Genomic DNA, 27531 nt, shown 5'->3' with positions numbered 1-27531 from the left:
GTCACTTGTGACATATATTAAAAAATGCAGTAGGAGTTCTATAAGTTAAGATAGATTGATTATTATTATACCAAGTGATTATATTATTAAACATAATATTCTAACGTATTAAAAACTATAAACAAAAACATACTAACTAATAAGTATGATTAGTTCTATGTTACAATAAAGTAAAAAATAAAACGCCATCTGTTGAATCGTATTAGAACTAAAATGTTCATTGCGTCGATATATTTCTGGATTTTTTATAATATTATACATAAAATATGTTTAAGATTTTTGAAATTTTATTTTAATACACATCCACGACCCAGGAACATTGAAAACTTTTTGTTCCGCCAGCGGGACTCGAACCCAGGACCCCCGGGATGAGCGCTGGCCACGCGCAATGCGAATTAATTTTCATCGATATTTTCATGGAAATAAGATATTTTCCCACTATGTCCTTTCTCAGACTCTAGAATAACTGTGTACAAAATTTCATTGCAATCGGTTCAGTAGTTTTGGCGTGAAAGCAAGACAGACAGACAGACAGACAGAGATACTTTCGCATTTATAATATTAGTATGGATTAAAGTTTTAAATTATTTCACATTGAAAGTGCCCGTACGCGTCGCGCCGCTGCGCGCTGCCATCCCAGTATGAATCGGCCCTAAATGTAAAAGTTTGTGAGGATGAACATCCATCCAGGATGTTTGTTTGTTACTCTTTCACGCAAAAACCGCTGAACGGATTTTGATGAAATTTGGTATGGTAGTAGTTTAGGCTCTAGATTAAAACATAGGTTTTTATATCCCGGAAAATTATAGTACCTACATATTCCCGCGGGATTCTCGATAGTATATTTACGCGGACGGAGCCGCGACAAACAGCTATTTAATCTTATCTTACTTCTTACTAATAATATTATAAATGTGAAAGTTTGTGAGGATGTATGGATGGATGGATGTATGGATAGATGTTTTTTCCTCTTTCACGCAAAAACTACTGAACGGATTTTGATGAAAATTGGCATGGTAGTAGTTTGGGCTCTGGATTAAAACATAGGCTACTTTTTATCCCGAAAAAGTACAGTGTTCCCGAGGGATACTGTATTTACGCGGGCGGAGCCGCGGGCAACAGCTATATACATAGTGTGTAGGAATAATGAAAAAATCCATACCAATTACTAACCTTAACGTTTGTTTCACAACCAGGGACTAAACATTTTGAATATTTAGTGTCTTTATCATATGTAAAGTATGCGTAAACCGCATTCTTCCGCTTTCTTCCCATTATTGTTTTTTAAATTTTTAATAAGAAACACCCAATAAAAATTAGCAACGTAGGTAAAACTCTTAGAGAATCAAACTAAAGTAACACGTCAAAACTATAATGCAATTAGCGAGCGAATGAAAATTGACTAACTAATATTGCCAGGTTCAGGGCTGGGACGCATGTAAGTTGCAACTACCCCGGATTGTTCAAGTCTTTACATGATAAGTTTCGAGCTGGCAACCGCGCCGCCGCCGCGCCCGCGCCGCCCGTTGCGTACTCTGTATTTTTTCGGTACCGAAATGATTTTGGTTGGGGTACCAATATAATAAAGGTATAACGATACCATAAAAAAATTAAGGTACAATTTCATTATTTAGCGGTACCGGTACGGTAAATCGCTACCGTTTTGGCTCAACCTTTAAATCAAAGCGGTATCGTAATGTAATACCGGTATAATACCGGTATTACTGTACCGCTTTCAATCCCTGTTTTGCGGTACTTCCGATTTGGATGTGACGTCATCATACTCGTAATTTAATATATTTTATTTATCGCGCTCGTTATATTATGTAAGTTTATTTGTACATATATAATAAAAATAAGCCTAGAAAGATTTGTAAAATATTTTTTCTTGAATAATTCAAATAAAACATCAGTTCTATAAATTATCTCTATTTATTGTAGACGGGAAATGAAATGGCCAATACTTTTCTCCAAAATTTTTTAACATTACAAATGGTTTCTAATTTATTATTTAATTGTTTTATGATTTTGGGCACTTTTAGACGCACATTTAGCATATAAAAAATGTTCAATAAAGAGAGCTTAAAATACAAAACGTATGACGTCGACACTATGGCGGACAGTGTTTTTGGCGCCATTTATAAGGCATATTTTTCAATTAACATTTTTATGGGTTTCTACTGTGTAAAATATTAAAATATTAGTTTTTTTTTTGTAATAATGAATGATTATTAAGCGATTAGCATGAAGAAAAAAATTAGGTCAAGTAGCCTATTCAGTCTAAATCGATTGAGTACAGAGACGCGACACAGACAGACAGAGACAGAGACAGTAGACACGTAGACATCAGACACCATTTTAGCTTATGGATTACTAGCTGTTGCCCGCGACTTCGTCCGCGTGGACTTCAGTTTATAGTACTTTATAGCGCGCGATGTCAACAAAATTGGTGTCAAAAGCTTTTATAAAAAAACCCTGGTACCCCTTAAATCAATACAGCTGTGCAGTGTGCACACAATAAGTATTTCATTTTTTTATATTAAACTTTATATTTTATGCCAAATTTTAAAGCTTATTTAGCCCTCCGATTACACAACTTTACCCATAAACTATTTATCATTGATAGATTTAAGGTTACGTCACTGCACAGATAAGGTACTGAGTTATTTAATACCGTAGAATAGATATAACAATCGAAAAAAATCGAAACTTAAATGTAAGATGATACCACGTCTTATAGGAAGACTTTTGAGCAAGCGTCAGCGCGATGTAGAAGACGCACGGCGCCATCTATTATGAATTGTTGGAACTAACTTAATTTGAACAAATTTACGCATTTTCACCCCCTTACAACCCTTTTTTCCAGTAAAAAAAGTAGCCTATGTCCTTTCTCAGGCTTTAGACTATCTGTATACAAAATTTCATTACCATCGGTTCGGTAGTTTTGGCGTTTGGCGTGAAAGCGAGACTGACAGACAGACAGACAGACAGAGATACTTTTGGCGTTTGGCGTGAAAGCGAGACTGACAGACAGACAGACAGACAAAGATACTTTCGCATTTATAATATTAGTATAGATTATGTGCACACTGCACAGCTGTTTTTGGGTATTTTGATTAATTAAGGGCCGCGCTACACCGGAATGGCAGCGGCGAGGCGAGCACTTTCAGCGCTGCCATTCCGGTGTAACGCGGCCCTAAGAGGGGTACCACTTACCAGGGTTTTAAAAAGTTTTTAAATTTGACACAAATTTTGTTGACACTTGACACCGCGCGCTATAAACTAAAGTCCACGCGGACGAAGTCGCGGGCAACAGCTAGTTAGTTAATATTAACGTGTATAACAATCGAAAGAATCGTAAAACCTACCTCAACATGGTACCACCTCTTATAGAAATACGCATGAGCAAGCAATAGTGCGATCTAGGGGACTCTTGGCGCCATCTGTTTTGAGTTTTTTGGAACTAAGTTAATTTAACCAAATTTACGCATTTTCACCCCCTTACAACCCCTTTTTCCAGTTAAAAAGTAGCCTATGTCCTTTCTCAAGCTTTAGACTATCTGTGTACAAAATTTCATTACAATCGGTTCAGTAGTTTTGGCGCTGTTGTTTTTGAATTTGATGTCTAAGTTGGTAGGTGAGTTATTAGTTAATAACGTGTATAACAATCGAAAGAATCGAAAATTCTAGCTCAATATGGTACCACCTCTTATAGAAATACGTATGAGCAAGCAATAGCGTGATCTAGGGGACTCTTGGCGCCATCTGTTTTAAGTTTTTGGAACTAAGTTAATTTGACCAAATTTACGCATTTTCACCCCCTTACAACCCCTTTTTCCAGTTAAAAAGTAGCCTATGTCCTTTCTCAGGCTTTAGACTATCTGTGTACAAAATTTCATTACTATCGGTTCAGTAGTTTTGGCGTGAAAGCGAGACAGACAGACAGACAGACAGAGATACTTTCGCATTTATAATATTAGTATAGATAATATTCTAACGTATTAAAAACTATAAACAAAAACATACTAACTAATAAGTATGATTAGTTCTATGTTACAATAAAGTAAAAAATAAAACATAAAATATGTTTAAGATTTTTGAAATTTTATTTTAATACACATCCAAGACCCAGGAAAATTGAAAACTTTTTGTTCCGCCTGCGGGACTCGAACCCAGGACCCCCGGGATGAGCGCTGGCCACGCGCAATGCGAATTCATTTTCATCGAAATTTTCATGGAAATAAGATATTTTCCCACATCAAAATGTAGCCTATGTCCTTTCTCAGACTCTAGAATAACTGTATACAAAATTTCATTGCAATCGGTTCAGTAGTTTTGGCGTGAAAGCAAGACAGACAGACAGACAGACAGACAGACAGACAGACAGACAGACAGACAGAGATACTTTCGCATTTATAATATTAGTATGGATTTTCTATTTTTCTACAATCCAACTAATAGATATAATGTTACTTTCAAATCGGATTTTTTTAATGAGATAGTATACATTTCTCTTAAAACATATTCGTAAAAAAACGTTGTAATATAGATAAAGCTGAAATTAATCTACTTAAAATTTCGTTTTTATTCTAACAGTCACAATTTTAAAGATAAAAGATTACAAAGAACGCCTCTTAGACGTTGCGATGAGATATATTTTCATCTCACGACATTCACGATAGATGGCCCTCCAAGGGGGCCTAATAAAAGTAAACGTCAGCCAATATAATATTCATTAAGATAAATTAATATTACCCAGGTCAATAGAACACCCACATTCATATTTTATGTTTTGGTGCTATGATCAGAAAATGAAAATATTATTTTAAATTTCATATTAAATGTTGGTTTTGTTTTTTAGTTTTGTTTGCAGTATATGCAATATCAGAGAAATCTATGTATTATATAATAAAAGGCAGAGGGGCAGACCTATATCTTTTCGCTGGGTTTTAACAATTTTGGCATAAGGTATAGATCACAATTCACGACTAACCTTGACTTGACATAACCCACCAAATAACGTAGATGCGCAATCTGCATATAAATTAATTTCTTTCTTTCGTCATAGTAGGGGAGGGGAATTTGCTAATTTTGTAGTCAGTCGAGCGTCATGGAGACCTAGTAGGTTTTTACATTAGGTAAAACTGATAAAAAATAATAAGAGCGTTTTTATTTTAGCTGTGGGTTCAGAAACTGCACCCATTTTAAAGTTTTGAAAAAGAAAACCTATTCAGAATATTGCTTATTTAGGTTAATTATAAATATATTTTAGATAACAAGGACTAAATTATTTAGTCTAGTGCAAAATAAAATACCTGCGAAGCTTAGTTAGGAAAATATGAAGCTTTATTTTTTATATTTCAAAATGTCCCTACAGGCTTACCTAACCTTTGAATCGTCAGTGCTTTATATGGGAGCTTCCTTGGGGTATACCAAACATCCCCTATCTCAATCTGACAGATCCGACGACATTTCAATATTAAAAATTATTTTTTTTTAGCCTACCATGTGAGAAGTCTGATTTCTATACGATGATAACTAGACACATGTCGGAAGCCTATATAGTATACAAGCTTAATCTGACATGCTCGAGCTAATCCCGAAAACCCCTCTTCCCTTCCCCAACTATCATGCATATAGCTTAATCTTCGTTATTTGAAAAACTATAAAAAGTTTGTTAATTCTTGTGATCGAAAAATGTACTATGTTTCCTAGAAATTAAATTTATTATGATCCATACTAATATGATATTATAAATGCGAAAGTGTGTCTGTCTGTATTTTACCTCTTCACACTCAAACCGCTAAAACCGATTTTGCTGAAATTTGATGTGGAGATACTTTATTAAGTGCCGGGAAAGGACATAAGTTACTTTTTATTCCGGAAAATGTACGGTTCCCACGCTAAACGAATTTGGCGCAACGGAGTTGCGGGCGTCATCTAGTTATTAAGAGGATTCCACACCGCCATTTTTTCCATACAAACGCTGTCCCCTGTTTCCTCCCTGGATAATGCTAGTAGAGTTATAGTTTTTTTCCTGAATATCTACGGCCACTAATACAATGTCCCTATGTTTTCTTTTTTTTCATAATTTAATTATTAAATAAGATATGGACGTTCAAAAACCCAAAAAAATGGCCAGATTTTCCACTGTGTTCAAACGTCCAGAAAACAGATTTGGATAGATTATACAAAAAAAGCAAAACATAGGAACACAGCTCAAGCCTTTTTTTAATCTTTAATGAAAAAAGTACTTAAATCTAAAGTTAAGTTTTGGAGAAGGAATCAGGGGACAACGAATCGTTGATTTTCTGGATTTTCTGCAGTTGTCTCTATCGCGTTCTGCGGTATAGGCTTGAGGTAAGGGAGACAGCTATAGATATTACACGTACTTTTTTTTCATTTCTCTAGCCGCTGTGGTATCCTCTTAAGAGTCCGGGTGCCATCGAAATCCTCATACAAACGTAATACCAACATCATTTCCCATAATATGAGAATATTTACCATATTTGAGTTATTATTCAGCTTAAGATAGTAATTACCTAGGTTCCTGTACAAAGATTCACTGCAAAATATTTACATACGAAAAATATGAACGATTACAATATTTACATACTAAATTATAATTATCGTTCATATTTTTGGTATGTAAATATTTTGCAGTGAATCTTTGTACATGAACCTAGGTAATTACTATCTTAAGCTGAAAACTAACTCAAATATGGCAATCATTCTCGTATGGGAAATGATCTTGGTATTACGTTTGTATGAGAATTTCGATGGCACCCGGACTCTTAATATGAATATTTAACACACAGCCGGCAGCAGTGTCTGTAGACTACTCTGTCGTTGCCTAACAAGGTTTTCGCATGGCAGTCAAATGGGAATCACAGTATATTTTTAGATCGTCTCGCTCGCTTTGCTTGACTCATATTTGGCAGATGGGCTAAGCTAAACATACCTATTACTTAGTACAGTACTCTGTCCCTTCGGAGCCCAAACTTATGGACCACAATTAGCGTCACGCTCTACATCAACCCTTCACCAGCATAATAATTCTAACTTATTGTCCCTTTAGGAACAGCCTTAAAAACTTTACAGCGTATGAGTAATTAAGTTAAAAAAAAAAACTTTTATTACGCGGTCATCGCAAAAACCGTGTAAAAATGTCGTGGATCCTTTTTTCCCAGGACTCAAATTTTGTCTCAAATATTTGACCGATTTCGATAAAATTTCGTAGGTATTCACTCATACGAAATTTTATCGAAATCGGTTCGAAAACATGATAGTATGGAACTTGGAAGTATGGATTGGTTTTCCTTAAAACCCAGGCTTACTTTAAGAGGGTTTCAAGTAGATTGTAATTGACATGACAGTTTTGACCTTAAATTTAAAAATGCTAAAATGTATGCTGTACTCAATAGAAGTCTTTGGCTGTTCTTTAGAAAAAAATAGTTAGGTATACCTACTAAAATTACAAACATTGTTATGTAAAACCCTACATATTTTAGGAAAATTAAACCGAATATATCTGTTGATATATATTTTATTTGTAACCCGTTTTAAGTCAAAATAATAATTAATATAATATTACAATAAACCCTGCCCCATTTGTTGAGAATGTAGGTACTGTTGTTACGAAAATTGGTATTGTGAAATCCTTATTAAATATCACTGAGGAGTAAAGTTACATAGTTGATACAATTTTTTTCGAGTTTCTTATATTATTAGAGTCTAAAAACGCAGATGAAATTTTTATATTTTGAAAACCTTACAATATAAATACTTAGTAATAAAAAACAGAAAAAATGTCATCTTTCTGTTAAACTATACAGACGCTCAGTCATAATTTGTATGAAAATTATAGTAATAACAATTTCAAGATATAAATCTAAGCCGACTTTCAAGCCGATGTCATTACCACGATAGCATCATAACATGGTAATTAAGTTAAATAATACCGCAGCATCATTAAAACTGTGTAAAACCATGTAAAACATAAATTTTTAAGCATAATGCATATTTTAATTTCTTAAAATTAATTTTTGAGGCGTAAAAGTTTTTTTTTTATTACATAAGCTGCGTCAACAACTGTTATTTTGTATTGTATTTAAGCATTTTTGGGCGTGATTTTCTAGTGGTATTTTTTGGCTTATTTATAATTACTACATTACTACTCGACTGTCAATTTGCCTAACCATTTTTGAGCTCACCAGTATCCGGTAATAATATTAATAATTGTTGGGGACGATGGTGGCTCAATTAGGACAATGTGAAAGATAAAAGTACATTAAAGTTATCTAGCACAGTTATCTAGAACCTTATGACAGCTCCGGAGAAGTGCCGAGAAAAAAGGCGGCAAGCCAGTGACAGTTGTCAAAATATCCCGCGCTCCGTTCTTCTTCTTCTTCGACAATAATATTTTTAGATCAATTAATTGTACTTTTTAAATTCCCATTTTTAGGTTATTTGTAATTATGTACTACCTTACTACCCGACTATCAATTTGCAAAACTTGTTTTAGGATCACCAGTACTTATCTTTATTAGTTTACTAGCAGTTTTCTGTACGATTGTACAATTTTTGCACTCCAAATTTAATTATTAAAAAAAATTGTAAGTTACTTATTATTATTATCACTTTACTACCCGACAGTCAATTCGTATCACCGCTTTTGAAGTTGATCACTGATCAGTATCTGGTACTGTACTTTTTTATATTTTTTAGCTTATTTATGAATTACCACTTTACCACCCGACTGTCTCACCACTTTTGAGCTCACCAGTACCAGACGAAAGTGAAAACGGCCTTAAAACGTGTTCAAACAGCGTCTGGTGCGCAGACTGCAGTTGACAAAAACAAACACCGACTTTCTAAGCCTTTTATTTTTATTTCAGTACACTCGCGCTCAAAATGGTTAATGATCGAAGAATGGGTGAATGGAAACGAGATCAGTAGCACAATGTACTGTCGTGGTCATAACTAAATTATTTTCGTTACAATTGGATTTGTATTGATATTTCTATTGTTATAAGGCCGCCAATTGTTTAATAAAATAAATCAATTTTTAGCTTACAAAGTTGTTTTAATGCTACTGTAATTTTGTGTTATTTCACATTTAGTAAAATTGTGGAAATTTTGATGATGCGATTGACAATTTCCTAAAATTCCGGTACAACCGGAAACGTTGACTATTTTATTTTAAAATTAGAATTTCTAAATATAACGCCATTTTAAATAAAAACTATGTCTCGGGCAATGTTTAAATATTGCATGTATAATTAACCCTAATTGAATCTAATAATGTTATTGTGTAATCTAATGATTTTATATCATTTTAAAAATATGATTCTAACAATGATAATTATAATTATTACACATGGACTTGACCTAATAATTTTCTGTAAGTATGAGAGTTTCCAAGGGCATTGGTACAAAACGAAGAAGGAAAAATATCAAAATATAGCTCTACTAGAAAAAAAGTTTTATTGAATAAGACTAGCTGTCTGACTAATTTCATGTAGTAGGAGAGGGGAAGAGGGGATTTTGCGACCTGCTCGAGCGTGTCAGATTAAGTTTGTATAGGCTTCCGACATATTGTGTCTAGTTATCATGGTATAGAAATCAGATTTCTCACGTGGTGGGCTTAAAAAAAGTTATTTTGAAGTATTGAAATATTATCGGATCTGTCAGATTAAGATAGCGTATGTTTAGCATACCCCAAACAAGCTTCCATATAAAGCACTGACGATTTATAGGTATGGTAAGCCATTTTAAAATATAGAAAAATAAAGGCTAATATTTTTCTAACTAGGCCTTGCAGATATTTTATGTTGCACTCAACTAAATAATTAAGTCCTTGTTGTCTTTAGACAAAATTTACCTAACAAAGCAATTTTCTATATATATTTTCTTTTTTATAACTTTAACTTAAAATAAAAACTCTCTCATTATTTTTTTATTAGTTTTACCTAATCTAAAAAATACTAGGTCTCCATGACGCTCGTGTAGCTACACGAATAGCACTCTCCCCTCCCCTACTAATGGAAGCTTGTTAAAATATTCATGCTAATATTATTAATGCGAAAGTGTGTCTGTCTGTCTGTAACCTCTTCACACCCCAACCGCTGAACCGATTTTGCTGTTTGGTATGGAGATACTTTGAGCCCCGGGAAAGGACATAGGATACTTTTTATCCCGGAAAAATGTATGGTTCCCGCGTGATAAACTAGTTTTACCACAACGGAGTTACACATCATCTAGTCATAAATAAACATTATTTATAAAGGCTTAAAATATCTCATCCTTTAACCATTTTATTAAGGAAATGACAACTTAATGATTCTCTCATAAATACTTAAATATAAAATCATTAACAGATATGAAATAGAAAGTAGATAATTTTATTATTTCCTGTTATATACCGCTAAGTTAGTTCTAACTAAATCGTTAGTGCACTTTTACTTCTACGAGTTCCACGATATATCGGATGCATTAAGCCGGATCCGACTGACGGGACATGTGACATATAATCATAATAAATCGGATATCTTATCTTAGAGCGAATTGAAGCACTTAAATTGAGAGGTTCTTAAATTACACAGTAACAACCTGCAGACTAAGCATTAGCATAATATAATATTATACGTTGATTGGTTAAAAGGACAAAATGACATAATATTACCGTTGTCAAACTGTCATTTTGTCTATTCTATCTATGGTAAGTATTGGTAAGTGATGTGTCATTTTATGGTAACATGCTGTAGAGTAGAGTAGATATACAGTATGTTCCTAATTTCAAAGTGCGTTTTAAAGTGCGTCTGCAGAAAATAATGATATTTTTAAGTATTTTATCTAAGAAAGCAATACATAGGAAGAATAACAAATAGTAGTAAATCCTTCTCGATTCTTGTTTGTCCCTAAGAAGCAGTAATTATTAAGGTTTAATCTTACATTCCAATTGCATTTTTAAATCTACATAGGCATTTTAAATTGACCAATTGGCCCACCACACATTCCCACCACTGTATCTCCTGTGTCGCCAGGATCGACAGTGGTAACCAACCACGAAAACCCTTGGATATGATCTCAGGGATGCCCGAGGGACAAGCTAAATCTGTCTTGGGACCCGCAACTAAATTAATCAGAAGAAAGGTAGGAGGAGTAGGAGAATAATATATACTCCCCACACCGGTTTCGGTGACGGTGGCCAGTTTCATTGAGGATTTCAGGCCAGGCCTGTTACGCAGGAGTAATTTATAGTGCCCAAGTGTGTGCGCAGTACACAAGAACACTCTCTATTCCTTTCACTTTCATAACCCAGTGGGACGGAAGACCGACGCGGGAGATCAGGCGCAGGACCGACTTTTTACATGCCCATCCGACGCATGGATCATCTTTTACTTGTCAGACAATCAGGTAATCAGTTTGCATCGTCCTAACTAAACTTGGAAATAATACATATATTTCCAATGACGGAATCGAAGCCACGACCTCCGAGTCAAGAGCCACGCTCTAAACCACTAGACCACGGAGGCGTTAGGAGATAGAGCTCTACATAGGCATGGTTTCTGTGGCTCAGACACATTCTTGACTCACTTAGTGCACTTAACAGACAACGTAACAAGTGTAATTTCTAGGCAATACCACTATTATGTAACCGCTAACACCTATGAGTAATGACCTAAATTCAATTATGAATCACAAAGTTTGTCGTAACATACAGTTGTAAGAATTGCAAACAAGGAATATGATTGTAGATTTTGTACACCATACCTTTATTGACGAAGGCATCTTGGATAAGGAGTAAGGACCCATTCCTTCGCGGTATACGAAATAGCAGTTTAAAAATGCCAGTGTATCATAGAGATCTCGTTTTTCATTTTATTATGCTCGTTTTTTTTTTTAATTTCTTGACTGGAAACCACAGTACGTCTATTCACTAGCTTTTACTAACATGCCAAAATGAAAACTAAATAACTGGGAAGCACCATGATATATACTAGTTGTACAACATGTACGGTTCCTATGGGATATTTCTTCCAACGAAGCAGTATAAGTGTTGTTTACTTTTAGAGTAAAACAGTGAAAGTTGTAACAAATAATGTGATGCAAGCGCGCTCGAATTTGGCCGCGCTCTGTATGCGCGTGCGCACCTTATGTGACATTATGACTATTACGTCAACTAACCTATTGTACTGAATACTCAGTATCACAGTATCACGGTATAGACGAAACATCGTCGTACTTACACTCTCTTACTTAAAAGATATCTTATGCCCGAAGTATTTTTTGGTTCTTAACCCTGGAGTGTTGTTCACAAAAGTGTTGTTCAATAGCTATGTCCACACTGTGCACTTTCATCTTCAATTTTCGTCATCAACTTTCATATTGGCGCATCCAATAATTGAATGCGTCAAGGAACGCAAGGCCAATATTGTCATTTTTTTTTTATGAAATAAGGGGGCAAACGAGCAAACGAGTCACCTGATGGAAAGCAACTTCCGTCGCCCATGGACACTCATAGCATCAGAAGAGGGAATAGGGTATAAGGCCTTTTAAGAGGGAATAGGGTAATAGGGGAGGGCAGGACAGGGAAGGGAATAGGGGAGGGTAGGGAAGGGAATAGGGGATCGGGCCTCCGGTAAACTCATTCACTCGGCGAAACACAGCGCAAGCGCTGTTTCACGCCGGTTTTCTGTGGGAACGTGGTATTTCTCCGGTCGAGCCAGCCCATTCGTGCCGAAGCATGGCTCTCCCACGTATAATACCCACGCCTGAAGTTTTTTGGGTTTTTTGAATTTAAAAGCGTTATTGATTGGTTAATATTTTGATTTTAGCCAATCAAAAGAAAAAGAACATAGATAAAAACCTATTAGAAATCTACAAAATAGAGATTGATGTTCTAAACCGTAAGAGCATTGACTTTAAAGTGTAACATTTTTATACATAATTTTAGGAATAAAAAATACATACTTTAACTTCAGAGCATCTGTTTCATAATAAGTAAGGGAAGTCAAGTCAATCTTATAATATGAAAGCATCCAATATTGTTAGTATGGCATAATATATCATGTACTTTTGCTACGGCACCCTGCCTGCAGTATAGATCAGTTTTATAAATAATAAATCATATTAACCCTTTTTATAATAAAATGTTGAAATATAAACCGGGTTGATGGAATTCCATTAGAGCAAGTAATCAGACCGCCGACCCATTACCCGTTAATTCCATTATTAATTATAGATAACTCGATGTAGAGCGAACTGAAAATCACTGGATAACGTTGGTTAACATACAGGATGTAACATAACTAAGTGATAATACTTTAGGGTGTGTATGTGTTCCTTAATATATAGATTCACTGTGAAAGTAGCAGCGCTGAAAGAGCAAAAATCCGTAAAAGTCACAGTAACTCTATATAAGAGACAAATACACAGTTTAGGTCACAAAATAATGAAAATATGTTTTTTTTTAATTCAATAAAATATATAAACTGTAGGACGGCTTAGTGCTAAGTACTCACATACGATTTTGCTCGATCGAGCAATAACGTACGGCGAGCAAAACCAGCGGCTCGGGATTTCGTCAGCACATTCAGCATTGCTCGATAGTTTTATTGTAAATCGATATAATATTTAATTCCATCAAGCCGGTTCGATGCAAGCCTTCGAGTTTTGCGGTCCACACAGTAATTATTACTCGATTTGGAGTAAAGCTATCGAGCAAAACCGTATGTGAGTACTTAGCATAACAGCTTACGCTGGCCGCATACACACGTTTTCCGTATTCGATTTCCTAAATATGTGGAATTTCGATTTAGGATTACGTGAGAAGAGAGACTAGCGCAAATAATATAATATTATGTGCGTTTTCTCTTCACGAGCGCTTGCATTCGAAACGTAAGTACGTTCGAAATTCGTCCTATTCGGAGAAAATCGAACGTATGCGTCAGTTAATACATTTTCTACTGATTCCGTGCATTCGGATTTCCGAATACGCAAAACGAATACGGAAAACGTGTCTAGAAGAATGACATAGATAAAACTAAGTGTACATTTATACTTATATACTTCTAATATCATAAAAAATAACGAGTCATAGCTATCATCGGGCTAATACTTTTCAATTAAGCGAACCAAATTACCAATATTACCAATCGAATCTTCGACGGGCACAATTAACGTGAAAGTGACGTTTTTCTGGAAAAGTCACTTTTACTGATAATGACGTAACAAATTAATTCTTTGTCTGACTGGATTTTACGTGACTGCGGTAAAAACGAAAGTGTCTGACACCTTTGTGGATTATACAGATGATGGTCAGAAAAAGTGGTAAATTACCACCATGACGTGATGTAGAGCTACAAGGATGTGTCTATGGATGACATGACACCAATAATTCATAATCGGCCACATACAAATGGATATACTTGGATGACACTGACAAGATTATGAAACGGCTGTCACTCAAATGAAAATTTGTAATATGCCTGTGTTAGTTCTGATTCTAACCACGCGCAGCCTTGACAACACGCACAGAACATGTGCGCGTCTGAACGCGCCCTTATTAATATGGCATGTATATTGTATAATGGTTTTTAGGGTACGCAGACTCGAGCCGCGCGTTTGAAATTTCGTTTTTAAAAAAGGAGAGTAAGGGTCAATTCAGACCGCAACGCGTCGAAGCGAGGCGAGGCGCTTTGCGGTATAAATTTGTATAGATTTGACAGATTTAAATCTGTTAAATCCATAATATAAATTTAGAAATGCATTTACACGTCGCGTAGTGTTGACAGACGGTAGAGCGTCCGTGGCCTGATGGGTAGACCTTTGGTTCGCACTCTTAGAGGGTGCAGGTTCGAATCCGAATCCAAGTACATAATACGGTTCATAAGCTCGTAAGGTGAAGGAAAACATCGTGAGGAAACCCGCACATAGTTGGTCCCAGACGTATTGACTAGTTCTTTCCTCTGGACTAGGCCAACTATGATGCGAGAATGCAGTATGCGCTTGGGCATTCATACGGACATTTAAAAATCTTGTCCCACCCACTACAGTATTTGAGGAGTGGTTACTTCGCTCTGAAAAATACAATATTTTATATCATCCATAACGGATGTAAAGGCCTAGTAAACCTGTCCGTAGTCCGGACAACGGAAACCCGAACAGCCGAACTTGTTAACCACTTTAATGAAAACAATAATACTTACTAAGCGTAAAAATTAATTCGTTTTTAATCAACCAAAAAGAGACTATGGACTTCTTAGAAACTCCATTTTGTCGTTTTTGTCGATACAGTTACCCATGGTGGCCGATTTCATGGTTTTTGTCGCCATTAGGTATTAAAACAAACTGTTTTTTGTCGCAAAAAAATAACTTTCCCAATGTTGGTTTTGTGGTATTGTTGGAACGTGTATACAACGTGTGGTTTTTGTCAGAAAGTTTTAATGACAGTAATACAGATTACTAAAGTACAACCAGAGTAGACAGAATTATAGAGTATACCGACTTAGAACTGATGTTGAAATTTTTAAATTTGACGTATTATGACGAAAATCGTCGCTAGGGTTGTTAAATTGTTACCTACAAATTTAAAACTATGACATATTCGATGGACGTGTTCCTCTTTGGTCGTATTGTTGTTTGTGTTTTGGCACATGCGATTAAAATTGTCAGAATCCAATTTTGAAATCTTTATTTTAAATATTTAAAAATAAATTATATCAGCCAGCGCGAGGCACATTCCGTTCATAATCCTAGAGAAACCCGACGAATTTGACAGATATTTAAACCTGTCCGTCTCTTTGCAGTCGAACTACTGGTCGTTATGTCTGTTGTGGTACAACTGTGTTTGTATGTTTGTCCGAATTAGTTTTTTTTTTACATCTGAGGCAGATCACAAAGCTAGAGTTTTAAAACCTCAGAGGTTTTTAAAGCATAGGAAATCATCAATTTACGTAAATGTATGCAAACTTTAGCGTAGTTAAGTGCAAAGCTAGTTAATAGAATCAGGCGTTACTTTGCGGAAATCCTTAAAATCTAGTATGTTATTATTTTTAGCAATATTCCGCGAAATAAACCTCAACCTGTAAGTAAATGAGTGTATGCATACTGCATAGGCATGCGTACAGCACTTCCCCTCCTCTCCCACACTGCCTGTGCGTATACTCGCATGCAAGAACCTGCAAACACCACCACCACACAAGCAATAATGTTGGCAAATTCGTGAAAGGCCTCTCACCACCATGCAAGTTGAGAACCTCGACCCCAACACCGGAGCATCCTCAGGACTCTACGAACAACGTCCATCAAGATTGCTAAAATAATAACAATATACTAAATTTTTAATTGCAAATCTCTTAATTTTTGTCACGAATAGTGATGATGTTACCTGTCTCCAGCTATGAAGTGCTAGCGACTGTTAAAAACAGCTGTAAAATATTCGGCAAGCTCCCTGGCGTCGCCCTGATTCATAATGAAATAAATTGTCTATAAAAAACTTAATGGTCCGTAATGAAAGCGGCCATATTTTACTTAAAAAATTCACGGGTTTTTATACTTAATTGAATAATAAAAGATAGACAATTTTCCTTATGGAGGTCCAGTAGGAGAAATGAAATCGTATTTAATAATACGTCAAGGACTGAGAAAACACTTTTATAATATGACGAGCTTCCGCCCGCGGCTTCGCTCGCGTTAAGAAGTATTATTATATACAAACTTTCATCCCCTATTTGAACCCTTTGGGGTTGGAATTTATCAAAATCCTTTCTTAGCGGATGCCTACGTTATAACATCTACCTGCATGCCAAATTTCAGCACGATCCGTCCAGTAGTTTGGGCTGTGCGTTGATAGATCACTATGTCACTCAGTCAGTCAGTCACCTTTGAGTTTTATATATATATAGATGTTACTACATCGAATGTTGACAAAACTTAAGAGTAATAAATAATAATATGTCTCACTCTATGTTTCTGTCATTATGTCTATATGGTTACACGTTCAGTCTGGGATCAGTTCAGTCCATCAGTCTGATCCAGCCTGACCGGGGAATGATCGCGTAACCGTTTGACTGACGGACTAGTCATTTTTAGGGTTCCGTACCCACAGGGTACATACGGGACCCTATTACTAAGACTTCGATGTCTGTCCGTCTGTCTGTCTGTCTCCAGGCTCTAACTCAAGAACCGCTATAGCTAGACTTCTGAAATTTTCAAAGATTATGTATTTCTAGTGCCGCTATAACAACAAATACTAAAAAGAAAATAAAGGGAACCCCCCTTAAATATTAAATTTAAGGGGGGCTCCCATACAACAAACGTTATTTTTTTGGTCTTCTTGGCTCGTAATTCATAATGGCAACATATTTAATGTGTACCTACTTTAATATAAAATAATAAAATAAATGATTAAGGGTGGCTCCCGTACAATAAACACATTGTTTTTCCTTATTTTCGCTCTATAACGGTAGGGAACCCTTCATGCGCGAGTCCGACTCGCACTTGGCCGATTAATTATTACTAGCTGTTTGACCGAGCTTTGCTCGGTATTCGATAGAACACGAATAAAATGACATTTTCTAAAAATGATTCCTAGCTAGATCGATTTATCGCCGCCGGAACCCCCTGTATACTAAATTTCATCAAAATCGTTGGAGCCGATTCCGAGATTCCAATTATATATATATATATATATATATATATATATATATATATATATATATATATATATATATATATATATATATATATATATATATATATATCTTAATATATATATTTCTTGTGTGCGTGTGTATGTGACTGAACTCCTCCTAAACGACTGGACCAATTTTGATGAAATTTTTTGTGTGTGTTCGTGGAGATTCGAGAATGGTTTAGATTTACAGTTTGGTCTACTGGAAAATGTTTTTTCAATTAATTTCTTATTTATAAGGAGTTTTTGATTTTGGAATGTTTTACATTAGATCCGGCGGACGGCGCTATCATCGCATTCAATATTATTCTATTTCAATTTTAGTTTGTCCTGACAGATGGTGCTATGATTAATTTGAAAAAAATTTTGTTATTCAATTCATGTGCTGATTAAAATATTAAATAAATAACACATAGGCTACAATTTTAACCGACTTTCAAAATGGGGGAGGTGTTATGTTCCTTTTCTTATATTCAACGATTACTCCGCCGTTTGTTAACCGATTTTCAAAATTTTTTCTTTTGGTATATAGGGTATCATCCCAATTTGGTATTATATTCAGAAAATTGGTGATCTGATGAAGGATCCATAAGTAATCGAGGGAACTCCTCAAAACTTATAGGGAAACATATGGTGACTTCGGTTTCGTGAGAAGTATTCTAAGCATATGCTACCAACAAGTAAGATTTTGCACCGAGATATACCTGGTATACCGTGGTTCGGAAGGTGCTGAGAGAACTCCTGATTCTTTATAGATACAAGTTTGGGAGTTTCGGCGTTGTTTTAAGAACAGAAAGCATATGCTACTATGCAAATTACATTCTTCATCATCATCATCATCATCATCATCACTACCATATTATACCATTTCATAGTCTTTTAGATCGAGACTCGAGTTTGTCAAGCGATAATTAAAAAAAATCTATATCTACCTAATATTATAAACCTGAAGAGTATGTTTGCTTGAACGCGTCAATCTCAGAAACTACAGGTCCGATTTAAAAACTTATCTCAGTGTTAGATAGATCATTTATCGAGTAAGACTCATCATTTATCGAGAAGGTTATATTATATTATTACTCTAAGACTAATACGACAGAAGAAACTCAGGAAAATGTGGGAAAAACGGGGGAAATATTTTTTATGGGAAAATGTACCTACGGATTCTGTAAAAATTCTAATTTACGCGGGCGAAGCCGCGCGGGACATCTCGTATATATATATATATATATACAAGAATTGCTCGTTTAAAGATATAAGATGTAGTATGTACTAACCTCTATCAGAGAAGTTGACTCCTAGGCAGATGGGGGGCCTACTAACTTGACGCATTACGTCAAACCCAGCCGACAGATCACAATAAACAATAAATTGACATGATCCGACCAAATGACGTGTGTCCGTCAACTGCCCAGGAATCAATTTCGTCGATGGTACTTTCCGGTCACCATTCTAGCGTCAGTCTAAGCCCGGCCGCACATTGTCCGAAATTTCTGATCAGAAACAGTTGAACGTTCGCGCTGTCTCTTACATTTTGTACTGAGCCGAGTGAGCTCGAACTCGCCGGAAGGATATTTCGGATAGTGTGCGGGGTGGCGGTCCGGCGAAATTCAACTGTTTCTGATCAGAATTCGGACAATGTGCGGCCGGGCTTAGACTGATGAACTAAACTGATGCTAGACTGACCGTGTAACCGTACTCTAAGAGACAGTGTTATCGGATTGGTTTTATTGAGGAATTTATTTCAAACATCAACTGCAAAGATCTTGTGGCACATTGAGTCTTGTTAACATTGTACGAGCGCGAGTTTTTGAGTGAGTTCCGATATTTAACCCAGTACACTTGCCAGTCCTCATGGTGTCTTGAATCCTATGCAATATTATACGTGACTAGTGTGCCACATCGCCCACATCTCACACTAGTGAGACAAGTGTGACGTTTTACATTGACATACCCAGCGAAGTCATTTACTTCAATACACTCGCGTATATTTCGGAACCAATCAATATTATGCCGTCGATTTTAAGCGTCACGAGCATTAGCCAGTATACTGGGTTAAATTTCAGAACACATAATATCATTTAATCATGTTCTAACCACGCAGGATCGATTCCGCAAAACTGCAGAGCAATATGGCTTCTCCATTCGTCATAATTATTATCTATACTAATATTATAAATGCGAAAGAGTCTGTCTATTACCTCTTCGTGCCCAAACTCCTGAACCGATTTTGCTGGGTATGAAGATACTTTGAGTACCGAAACATGGGATAATTTTTAATTTTTTATCCAATAAAAATGTACGGTTCCCACGTGAAAAACGAATTTTGGCACAACGGAGTTGCGGGCGTCGATCTAATATCATAAAATAACGTCAAAACCACGTAGCATCGAATACTAAGCCATCGCAGAGCAATATCAGAGTAGACAGAATTATCAGAGTAGACAGAATTATCAGAGTAGACAGAATTATAGAGTATGCCGACTTAGAACTGATGTTGAAATTTCTAAATTTGACGTATAATGACGAAAAACGTCGCTAGGGTTGTTAACTTGTTACCTACGATTTACGAATTTAAAACTATGTCATATTCGCTGGTCGTGTTCCTCTTTGGTCGTATTGTTGTTTGTATTTTGGCACATGCGATTAAAATTTCATAATCCTAGTGAAACCCGACGAATTTGACAGATATTGAAACCTGTCCGTTTCTTTGCAGTCGAACTACTGGTAGTTATGTCTATTGTGGCAATATGGTTTCGCTACTCGTCATAAAACAATAATCATAATACAGAGGACTCAGCCGGGTGACCCACTAACACGAATGCACACGTGATAAGCCCGTGTTTCGCAATATGTACGAGGTAACAGTATAATAGCAGGCCATAGTGATAGCCCTTTAACTATTAGCTACTACACGAGTAATTAGGTTATGGAATTTACGGTTTTATTGAACTCTACTGACCGGTACTGCGTTTTTACTTGCAACGGAACGTAGTAGGTTTATATTCAACGGGGGTAATGCATTATCATTTTGACGTGGGAGAGACATGCTTCGGCACGAATGGGCCGACCGGAGAAATACGACGGGCTCACAGAAAACCGGCGTGAAACAGCGCTTGCGCTGTGTTTCGCCGAGTGAGTGAGTTTACCGGAGGCCCAATCCCGTACCCTTAGTAATAATATTATATTAAATATTAGTTGAAAAACATGCTAAACAAGCGAGCTTATCCACTTGTCTAACCCTACCAAGGCAGCGGATAGCTTAGTGAATATTAGCTTAACGGCTATTGACTAAGTATTAGCATAGTTTGGCTCCCCAAAAGTTATTATAAATCAAGCTTATGTACTATCAGAGAAGTTTATTCATAGGCAGATGGCGGACCCAAGTAAGGTTACGTTATGTCGAACCAATCCGACAATTGACATAAGCCGACCAAGTGACGTGGGTCTGCCAACTGCCTATGCATCCATTGCCTCGATGGTACCTAATGCAGATTCAGTCGGTTTAGTAATAAGACTCTATCACGCCCGCAACTCCGTTGCGCCAAAATGCGTTAATCGCGCGGTAACCGTACATTTTCCGGGATAACAAGTATCCTATGTCCTTTCACAAGACTCAAAGTATCTCCATACCTAATTTTTAAACAAAATCGGTTCAGCAGTTTGGGCGTGAACAGGTAACAGCCAAACAGTGATAGACACACTTTCGCATTTATAATATTAGCATGGAAGGATGTTTGATGAATCATAATATTTTTAAAAAGCTTCACGAAACACTTAAACAAACTAGGACGGCTTTTGGTGACAAACTTTCTGAGCCGGATTTGGCTCCGGAACTTATATTTCTCAAACCTTCTTATCGGATTAGTTTTAAGAAGAAATAATATAAATAACTGAAGCATAATATAATGTCTAAATATCCAATGTTGAGCGAATGTGTGTCTGTGTGTCTGATACCTCTTCACGCCCAAACCGCTGAGCCGATCTTGCAAAAAATTTGGTATGGACATACTTTGAATCCCGGGAAAGGACTTTGGATACTTTTCATCCCGGAAAATATACGGTTCACGATTGATAAACGAATTATGGCGCAACGGAGTTACGATCGGGTGGACGCATACCAATCCAGCCTTGTCTATACTAATATTATAATTGGGAAGAGTTTGTTTGTTTGTTTGAACCAATGATATTCTATGTTACTAACTTAACTAGATTGGAAGTTTACGGTAGCAACGCGTTGCCACTTCGAAGATGCCTGCAGGCATATCTCACATACATAATGACATAACGAATATATGACTTGACATTGTCAAAAGAACAAAAAAGTGGTTACGCATTTCTGTGAATCTTTTGTAAGACATTGCTACTCTAGTATTTTAGAAACTCATTGGTTTGAACTCGCTAATCCCAGGAACTACTTGTCCGATGAGAAAAATTATTTCAGTGTTAGATAGCCTATTTATTGAGGAAGGCTATATTTTATCACGCTAATACTAATAGGAACGAAGAAGTAGAGGAAAATGTGGGAAAAACGGGGGAAATTATTTGAAAGGGCTTATCTCACGAACTACTGGAGAAATTTTTCTGTTATTTGGCACAGATAAGAAATAGACCATGTGAAGGATCATACGCTATTTTTTGTGGTTTGTCTGTGAAATATCTAATTTACGCGGGCGAAGCCACGTGGACCGTCTAGTAATTAATAAGAATTAAACAGTTAAACACATTTTAACAGATTTTTAACGTTCAAAAAATTGTGTCGTAGATTGGTGCCATTTCCTGAGTTATAGCACAGCATAGCAATATGACATGTCCCTCTTGCTATACTGTGGTTATAGAGTCTATGTTGCCGGAGCGATAGATCACAGAATCCGCATACTATAAAAACTATCGGAAAGAAATTATTCAACCATTTGAATGTGTATTTACAATTGTAATTACAATATCTAGTTTACTATGCAGCTATTTACATACGCAACAGCTCTCTTTATTTATAATTCAGATCTTTTATTGTCGATCGAAATTCTATCGATTCGTTTCGTACGAATCATGACCTAATTCTGAAAAATCTATTTATTTTGTTTGATAATTGTGACTCTAAAAGTTAGTAGGGTAAGTTCACTCTATATCAATATCTAATATATAAAATTCTCGTGTCACAGTTTTCGTTACCATACTCCTCCGAAACGGCTTGACCGATTCTCATGAAATTTTGTGAGCATATTGAGTAGGTCTGAAAATCGGCCAACATCTATTTTTAACCGACTTCCAAAAAGGAGGAGGTTATATGTTCGGCTGTGGTTTTTTTTTTTTATTTGTGTATGTTCAACGATTACTCCGCCGTTTGAGAACCGATTTTCGAAATTTTTGTTTTGTTGTATTAGGTTTCACTCCAATTTGGTACTATGTTCACAAAAGTGGTGACCTGATGATCGGATCCATGAGTAATCGAGGGAACTCCTCTAAATTTATATGGAAATATATGGTGATTTTGGTTTTATAAGAAGCATCCTAAGCATATACTACCAAAACGCAAGATTTTGCACCGAGGTATATTATGGTTCCGAAGATACTAAGAGAACTCCGGATTCCTTCCTTCCGGGGGTCTTGAGCATTTAATCTTCATGAACTGAAGTTACTTGTGTAAACAATAATAAGTTTTCTAGACCTTGCAAATTTTGAGATCTAGGTTTAAGTATGTAGTCAAGTTAGGGTCAGGTGAATTCTTAAAATTCATTTTAACGAGAGCCCTGACGCAATTTAGATGCGTATAGAGATAGGTTATTTGAGTTTCGGTAAAGACGAGACGAGAAGAAGTTTATCGCCAACGTTCCTGTTTATCGCCATAAACTAATATCGGTCCAAAGAACTTATGATTAACACGTACCTCGATTTAGATGCGTCCGCGCGAACGAGCGGTCTGGCCGCTATACCGCGAGATCATAAGTATCGTTTGTAAAAAATATATATATTTGTGGGATAATATTATGTTGGGGGGTCAATAGAAGCTTAACCTCAAGTTTGTGGGGTAGCCACCCTGGTCGCCATCTTGAAAAAAGGGATGACAACACCCTTTCGGCGATATCTCGGATACTATACGTCTTAAAAAATATTTGTGAAATCATGTGTTGCAAATTGTTTGCCTACAAATAAGTTTATATTACTTTTTACCCTAAATTAAAAATTAAAAAAGTTAGAAGCAAAAAAGTGAAAAAAATGTTCTTTTTGCTCTTTAACTTTGTTTAATACATTTTACAAAAAAATATCCTCTATCATACCCCTCTTTCTCATTTTAGTCCCAAGACTAAAATTACATCCTCTAATAAATGCAATATTCGGTCCTTAAATTGTAACATTTCAATGTACTAAACATACAATAATTATACAGTGTGTAACAAAAATAAGTGATAATACTTTAGGGTGTGTACGTGTTCCTTGTAGAGAGTTCACTGTGAAAGTAGCAGCGCTGAAAGACGAAAACAATTTTTCACTTTTGTATGGGCAAGGGCCCGAGCGTCACGAGTTTCCCCATACAAAAGTGAAAAAAAAATTGGTCTTTCAGGGCTGCTACTTTCACAGTGAGCTCTCTACAAGGAACACGTACACATCTTAAAGTATTATCACTTATTATTGTTACACCCTGTATATTGCTTGTGATTTCCCGATGTTGCGGCCAAACCGCTCGTTCGCGCGGAGGCATAATATTATAATTCGAGCCTAAATTATTAATCTATAAAGTTATGCTGGCTTCCTAATATCGTGAATATTGGGTGAAAGACTTCTATAACTCCTGGGGCTTAGCTAAGTTAGCGTCGTATCGGAAATTCGGCGGACACTCACGGATTACGGCCGATCGATTGTTCGATTTATTTCCAAACTATCTTAGCGAGACGTTATTGGTAATATTCTATTTTATAAATAGACAAGAATAAAATAGACGTGCGTTTTTCGCGTCACTTTCTGCCGCGCACTGAAACGCACGTACCAGCAGTAATGTCGGACCAATACAACCTGCGAACCATCAAGAAGAGAGCGTAGACCCTGGAGGGCTTGTCCTTCAGCCGGAACTTGGGGTGGCTGCTACCCTAAACACACACTTTTTGACTATCATTTAATAACCTATATGGAGGGCTTGGCTGGAACTTGGGGCGGCTGCGCCCTTCTTGCGCCAAAATTCGTTTATCACGGAGAACCGTACATTTTCAGGATAAAAAGGATTATAATAATATGTCCTTTCCCGGGACTCAAAGTATCTCCATACCAAATTTTTATCAAAATCGGTTCAGCTGTTTGGGCGTGAAGAGGTAACAGACAGACACACTTTCGTATTTATAATATTAGCATAGATAGACAGCGGAAAGAATCTTCGTTTTATACTATGTAGTATTATTAATTAATTACTAATTACTTAGAAAAACTATAACCACAGTCCCAAGTCATAATATTATAACAATGTTTATTGTTTATACTCTATAAACTTTCTTATAGGCTTTCGTTTAGTGCTTATAATAAGGTATAAAAAATATACGACTTCGCAACCGTACCACAGCCCTTAGCCAAGACGTTTTCTTTATCGCTTATTTGTAGAATCGCCGATCAAACCCTATGGAATTGACATAAGCGTACAAACAACAAATAAATTCAACGTTCGACTCATGTTATGTCAATTCCATAAATTTTGATAACATGTCAATAATTCCATACATGGCGATTCTATAAAGAAGCGATAAAGAAAACATCTTGGCTAAAGGCTCTGTTGTAGAAAGTTGGCAGGAATGTTTTATTTATATGTTGGGATATCTCTTAATACAGGTTGAAATGTCTTCATACAATTTATTATGTTGTCAGAGGTAGGTCAGAGTCTTAAATCGATTTCTTTATTGATTTTTTGCAATTTACTTTTTGAAAGTGTTTTAACTGTGTAAGCCCAAGAACCAGCGGTAAGTCTGACAATTTCATGAGTTTCTTCTTATGAATGAAATAAAGTTCATTTTTGAATGGCACGTTGCAATGTGAACTAGCCCTAAGTCCCACATGAGAGGCCGATAATTCATTATAGGTAACCTTTTAAAGTGTATAGGCGGCTAAAAGCTGCTCTCTGGCACATATTACACACTCCCGAGCATTGTTTATATATAAGACACGATTACTCAATCGTAGAAAACTAAATGCTATTTAAATTGTGAACAAACTCACGATAAAGGGTCATAAACATAAGGACGCGTATACACTGGCGAGAAAGTTAATTTAAAGGCGCGCACACACTGGCGAATGAAATATTATAAAGACACTGACACAGACAGCACCGTGTAATTATAAAGGCTTAAACGTACAACACACTGTCCAGCAAATTATAAAGGTGGGTACTCACCGGGTGCGCGGGCGGCATTCATGTGTCGTACGCTGGCGCTCGCGGCGCATCACCGCACTGTAGCGTCTGCAACAGCCTGCAACAATATCATATTTTAACCAACTGTGCCTCATTGGACAGTTTTAGATACAGAAATACAAAACACAAAGTTATTTTGACACAATATTACTACACGTATTTGTTAAAAACACAGTCAGACTAGCACAAAATAATTTAAAATAATGTGTAGTTATTTTGTAAAAACTGCCATGTACAACCTTTTTATTTTGTAATTTGCCAAAAGCTATGTATAATACGCAAAATAAACAAGCAATTTTGAAACCGGTGTAACCACTCAAAATGCTAATATTTTAGCACAGCGAATAGCACATAAAGTTATTTACCATAATACCATCCACAATAAACCATAGACAATAATAAACACTTGCCATAGATTTATGATAACGACACGGCGAATGTTACACGATCGTGCGCATTAATTAGTTCTAATTTATTTACAGCGATTCGCAGATAACCCATGTGCTCGCAGCCTTACTTTAATATATGCTATGTCTACAATAAATAACTATAAAGTATAAGAACAAGAGTAACTGAGTCGAAAAAATATGATTCCACGAAGTGTAAATTTATATTATGTACCCACCATCGAAGAAATTGATTTATAAGCAGTTGACAGACCTACGAGGAACGACATTATTTTGGACGGATTATTTCAGCGTTCATACTTAGGGTCAATTCAGACCGCAACGTGCCGAGGCGAGGCGCGACGCGACGCGGCCTAAATTTGTATGGATTTGACAGATATTGTCGTCAGCTTGAGACGTCTTACGAATCTGTCAAATCCATACTAATTTAGAAATGCATCTACGCGTCACGTTGCGGTCTGAATTGACCCTTACTTTACATTACAAATAAATAATAATATAAATGCGAAAGTTTTATACGTGGGAGAGCCATGCTTCGGCACGAATGGGCCGGCTCGACCGGAGAAATACCACGTTCTCACAGAAAACCGGCGTGAAACAGCGCTTGCGCTGTGTTTCGCCGAGTGAGTGAGTTTACCGGAGGCCCAATCCCCTACCCTATTCCCTTCCCTACTCTCCCCTATTCCCTTCCCTTTCCATCCCTACCCTCCCCTATTACCCTTTTCCCTCTTAAAAGGCCGGCAACGCACCTGCAGCTCTTCTGATGCTGTGAGTGTCCATGGGCGACGGAAGTTGCTTTCCATCAGGTGACCCGTTTGCTCGTTTGCCCCCTTATTTCATAAAAAAAAAAAAAAAGTGTGTCTGTCTGTCTGTTACCTCTTCACGCCGCGCTCAAACCGCTGTACTGATTTTGCTTCAATTTTGCATGGCGATACTTTGCGTCCCGGGAAAGGACATAGGATAGTTACTAGTTTGGGTGTCAGAGTCTTCATAGGATTGTTGTAGCGATTATGTCAATAAAGAATTTATTATTATTA

At 36.4% G+C, this 27531-nt stretch overlaps 1 protein-coding gene across 2 annotated transcripts in view; it reads right to left on the bottom strand.

The window, feature by feature from the left end:
* LOC121733644 (serine proteinase stubble-like) overlaps positions 1 to 27531 on the bottom strand; it is a 140020-nt gene that overhangs the window by 89428 nt on the left and 23061 nt on the right. For both annotated transcript variants that reach the window (XM_042123959.1, XM_042123960.1), the window contains exon 2: positions 26070 to 26145. In XM_042123959.1, coding sequence (XP_041979893.1) covers positions 26070 to 26091 — 22 coding nt within the window. In that variant the 5' untranslated portion in view covers positions 26092 to 26145. The remainder of the gene's footprint in view (positions 1 to 26069; positions 26146 to 27531) is intronic.

This window comes from Aricia agestis, chromosome 14 (genome assembly GCF_905147365.1).
Source record: "Aricia agestis chromosome 14, ilAriAges1.1, whole genome shotgun sequence".
NCBI lineage: Eukaryota > Metazoa > Arthropoda > Insecta > Lepidoptera > Lycaenidae > Aricia > Aricia agestis.
This window is presented reverse-complemented; position numbering and strand designations above follow the sequence as displayed.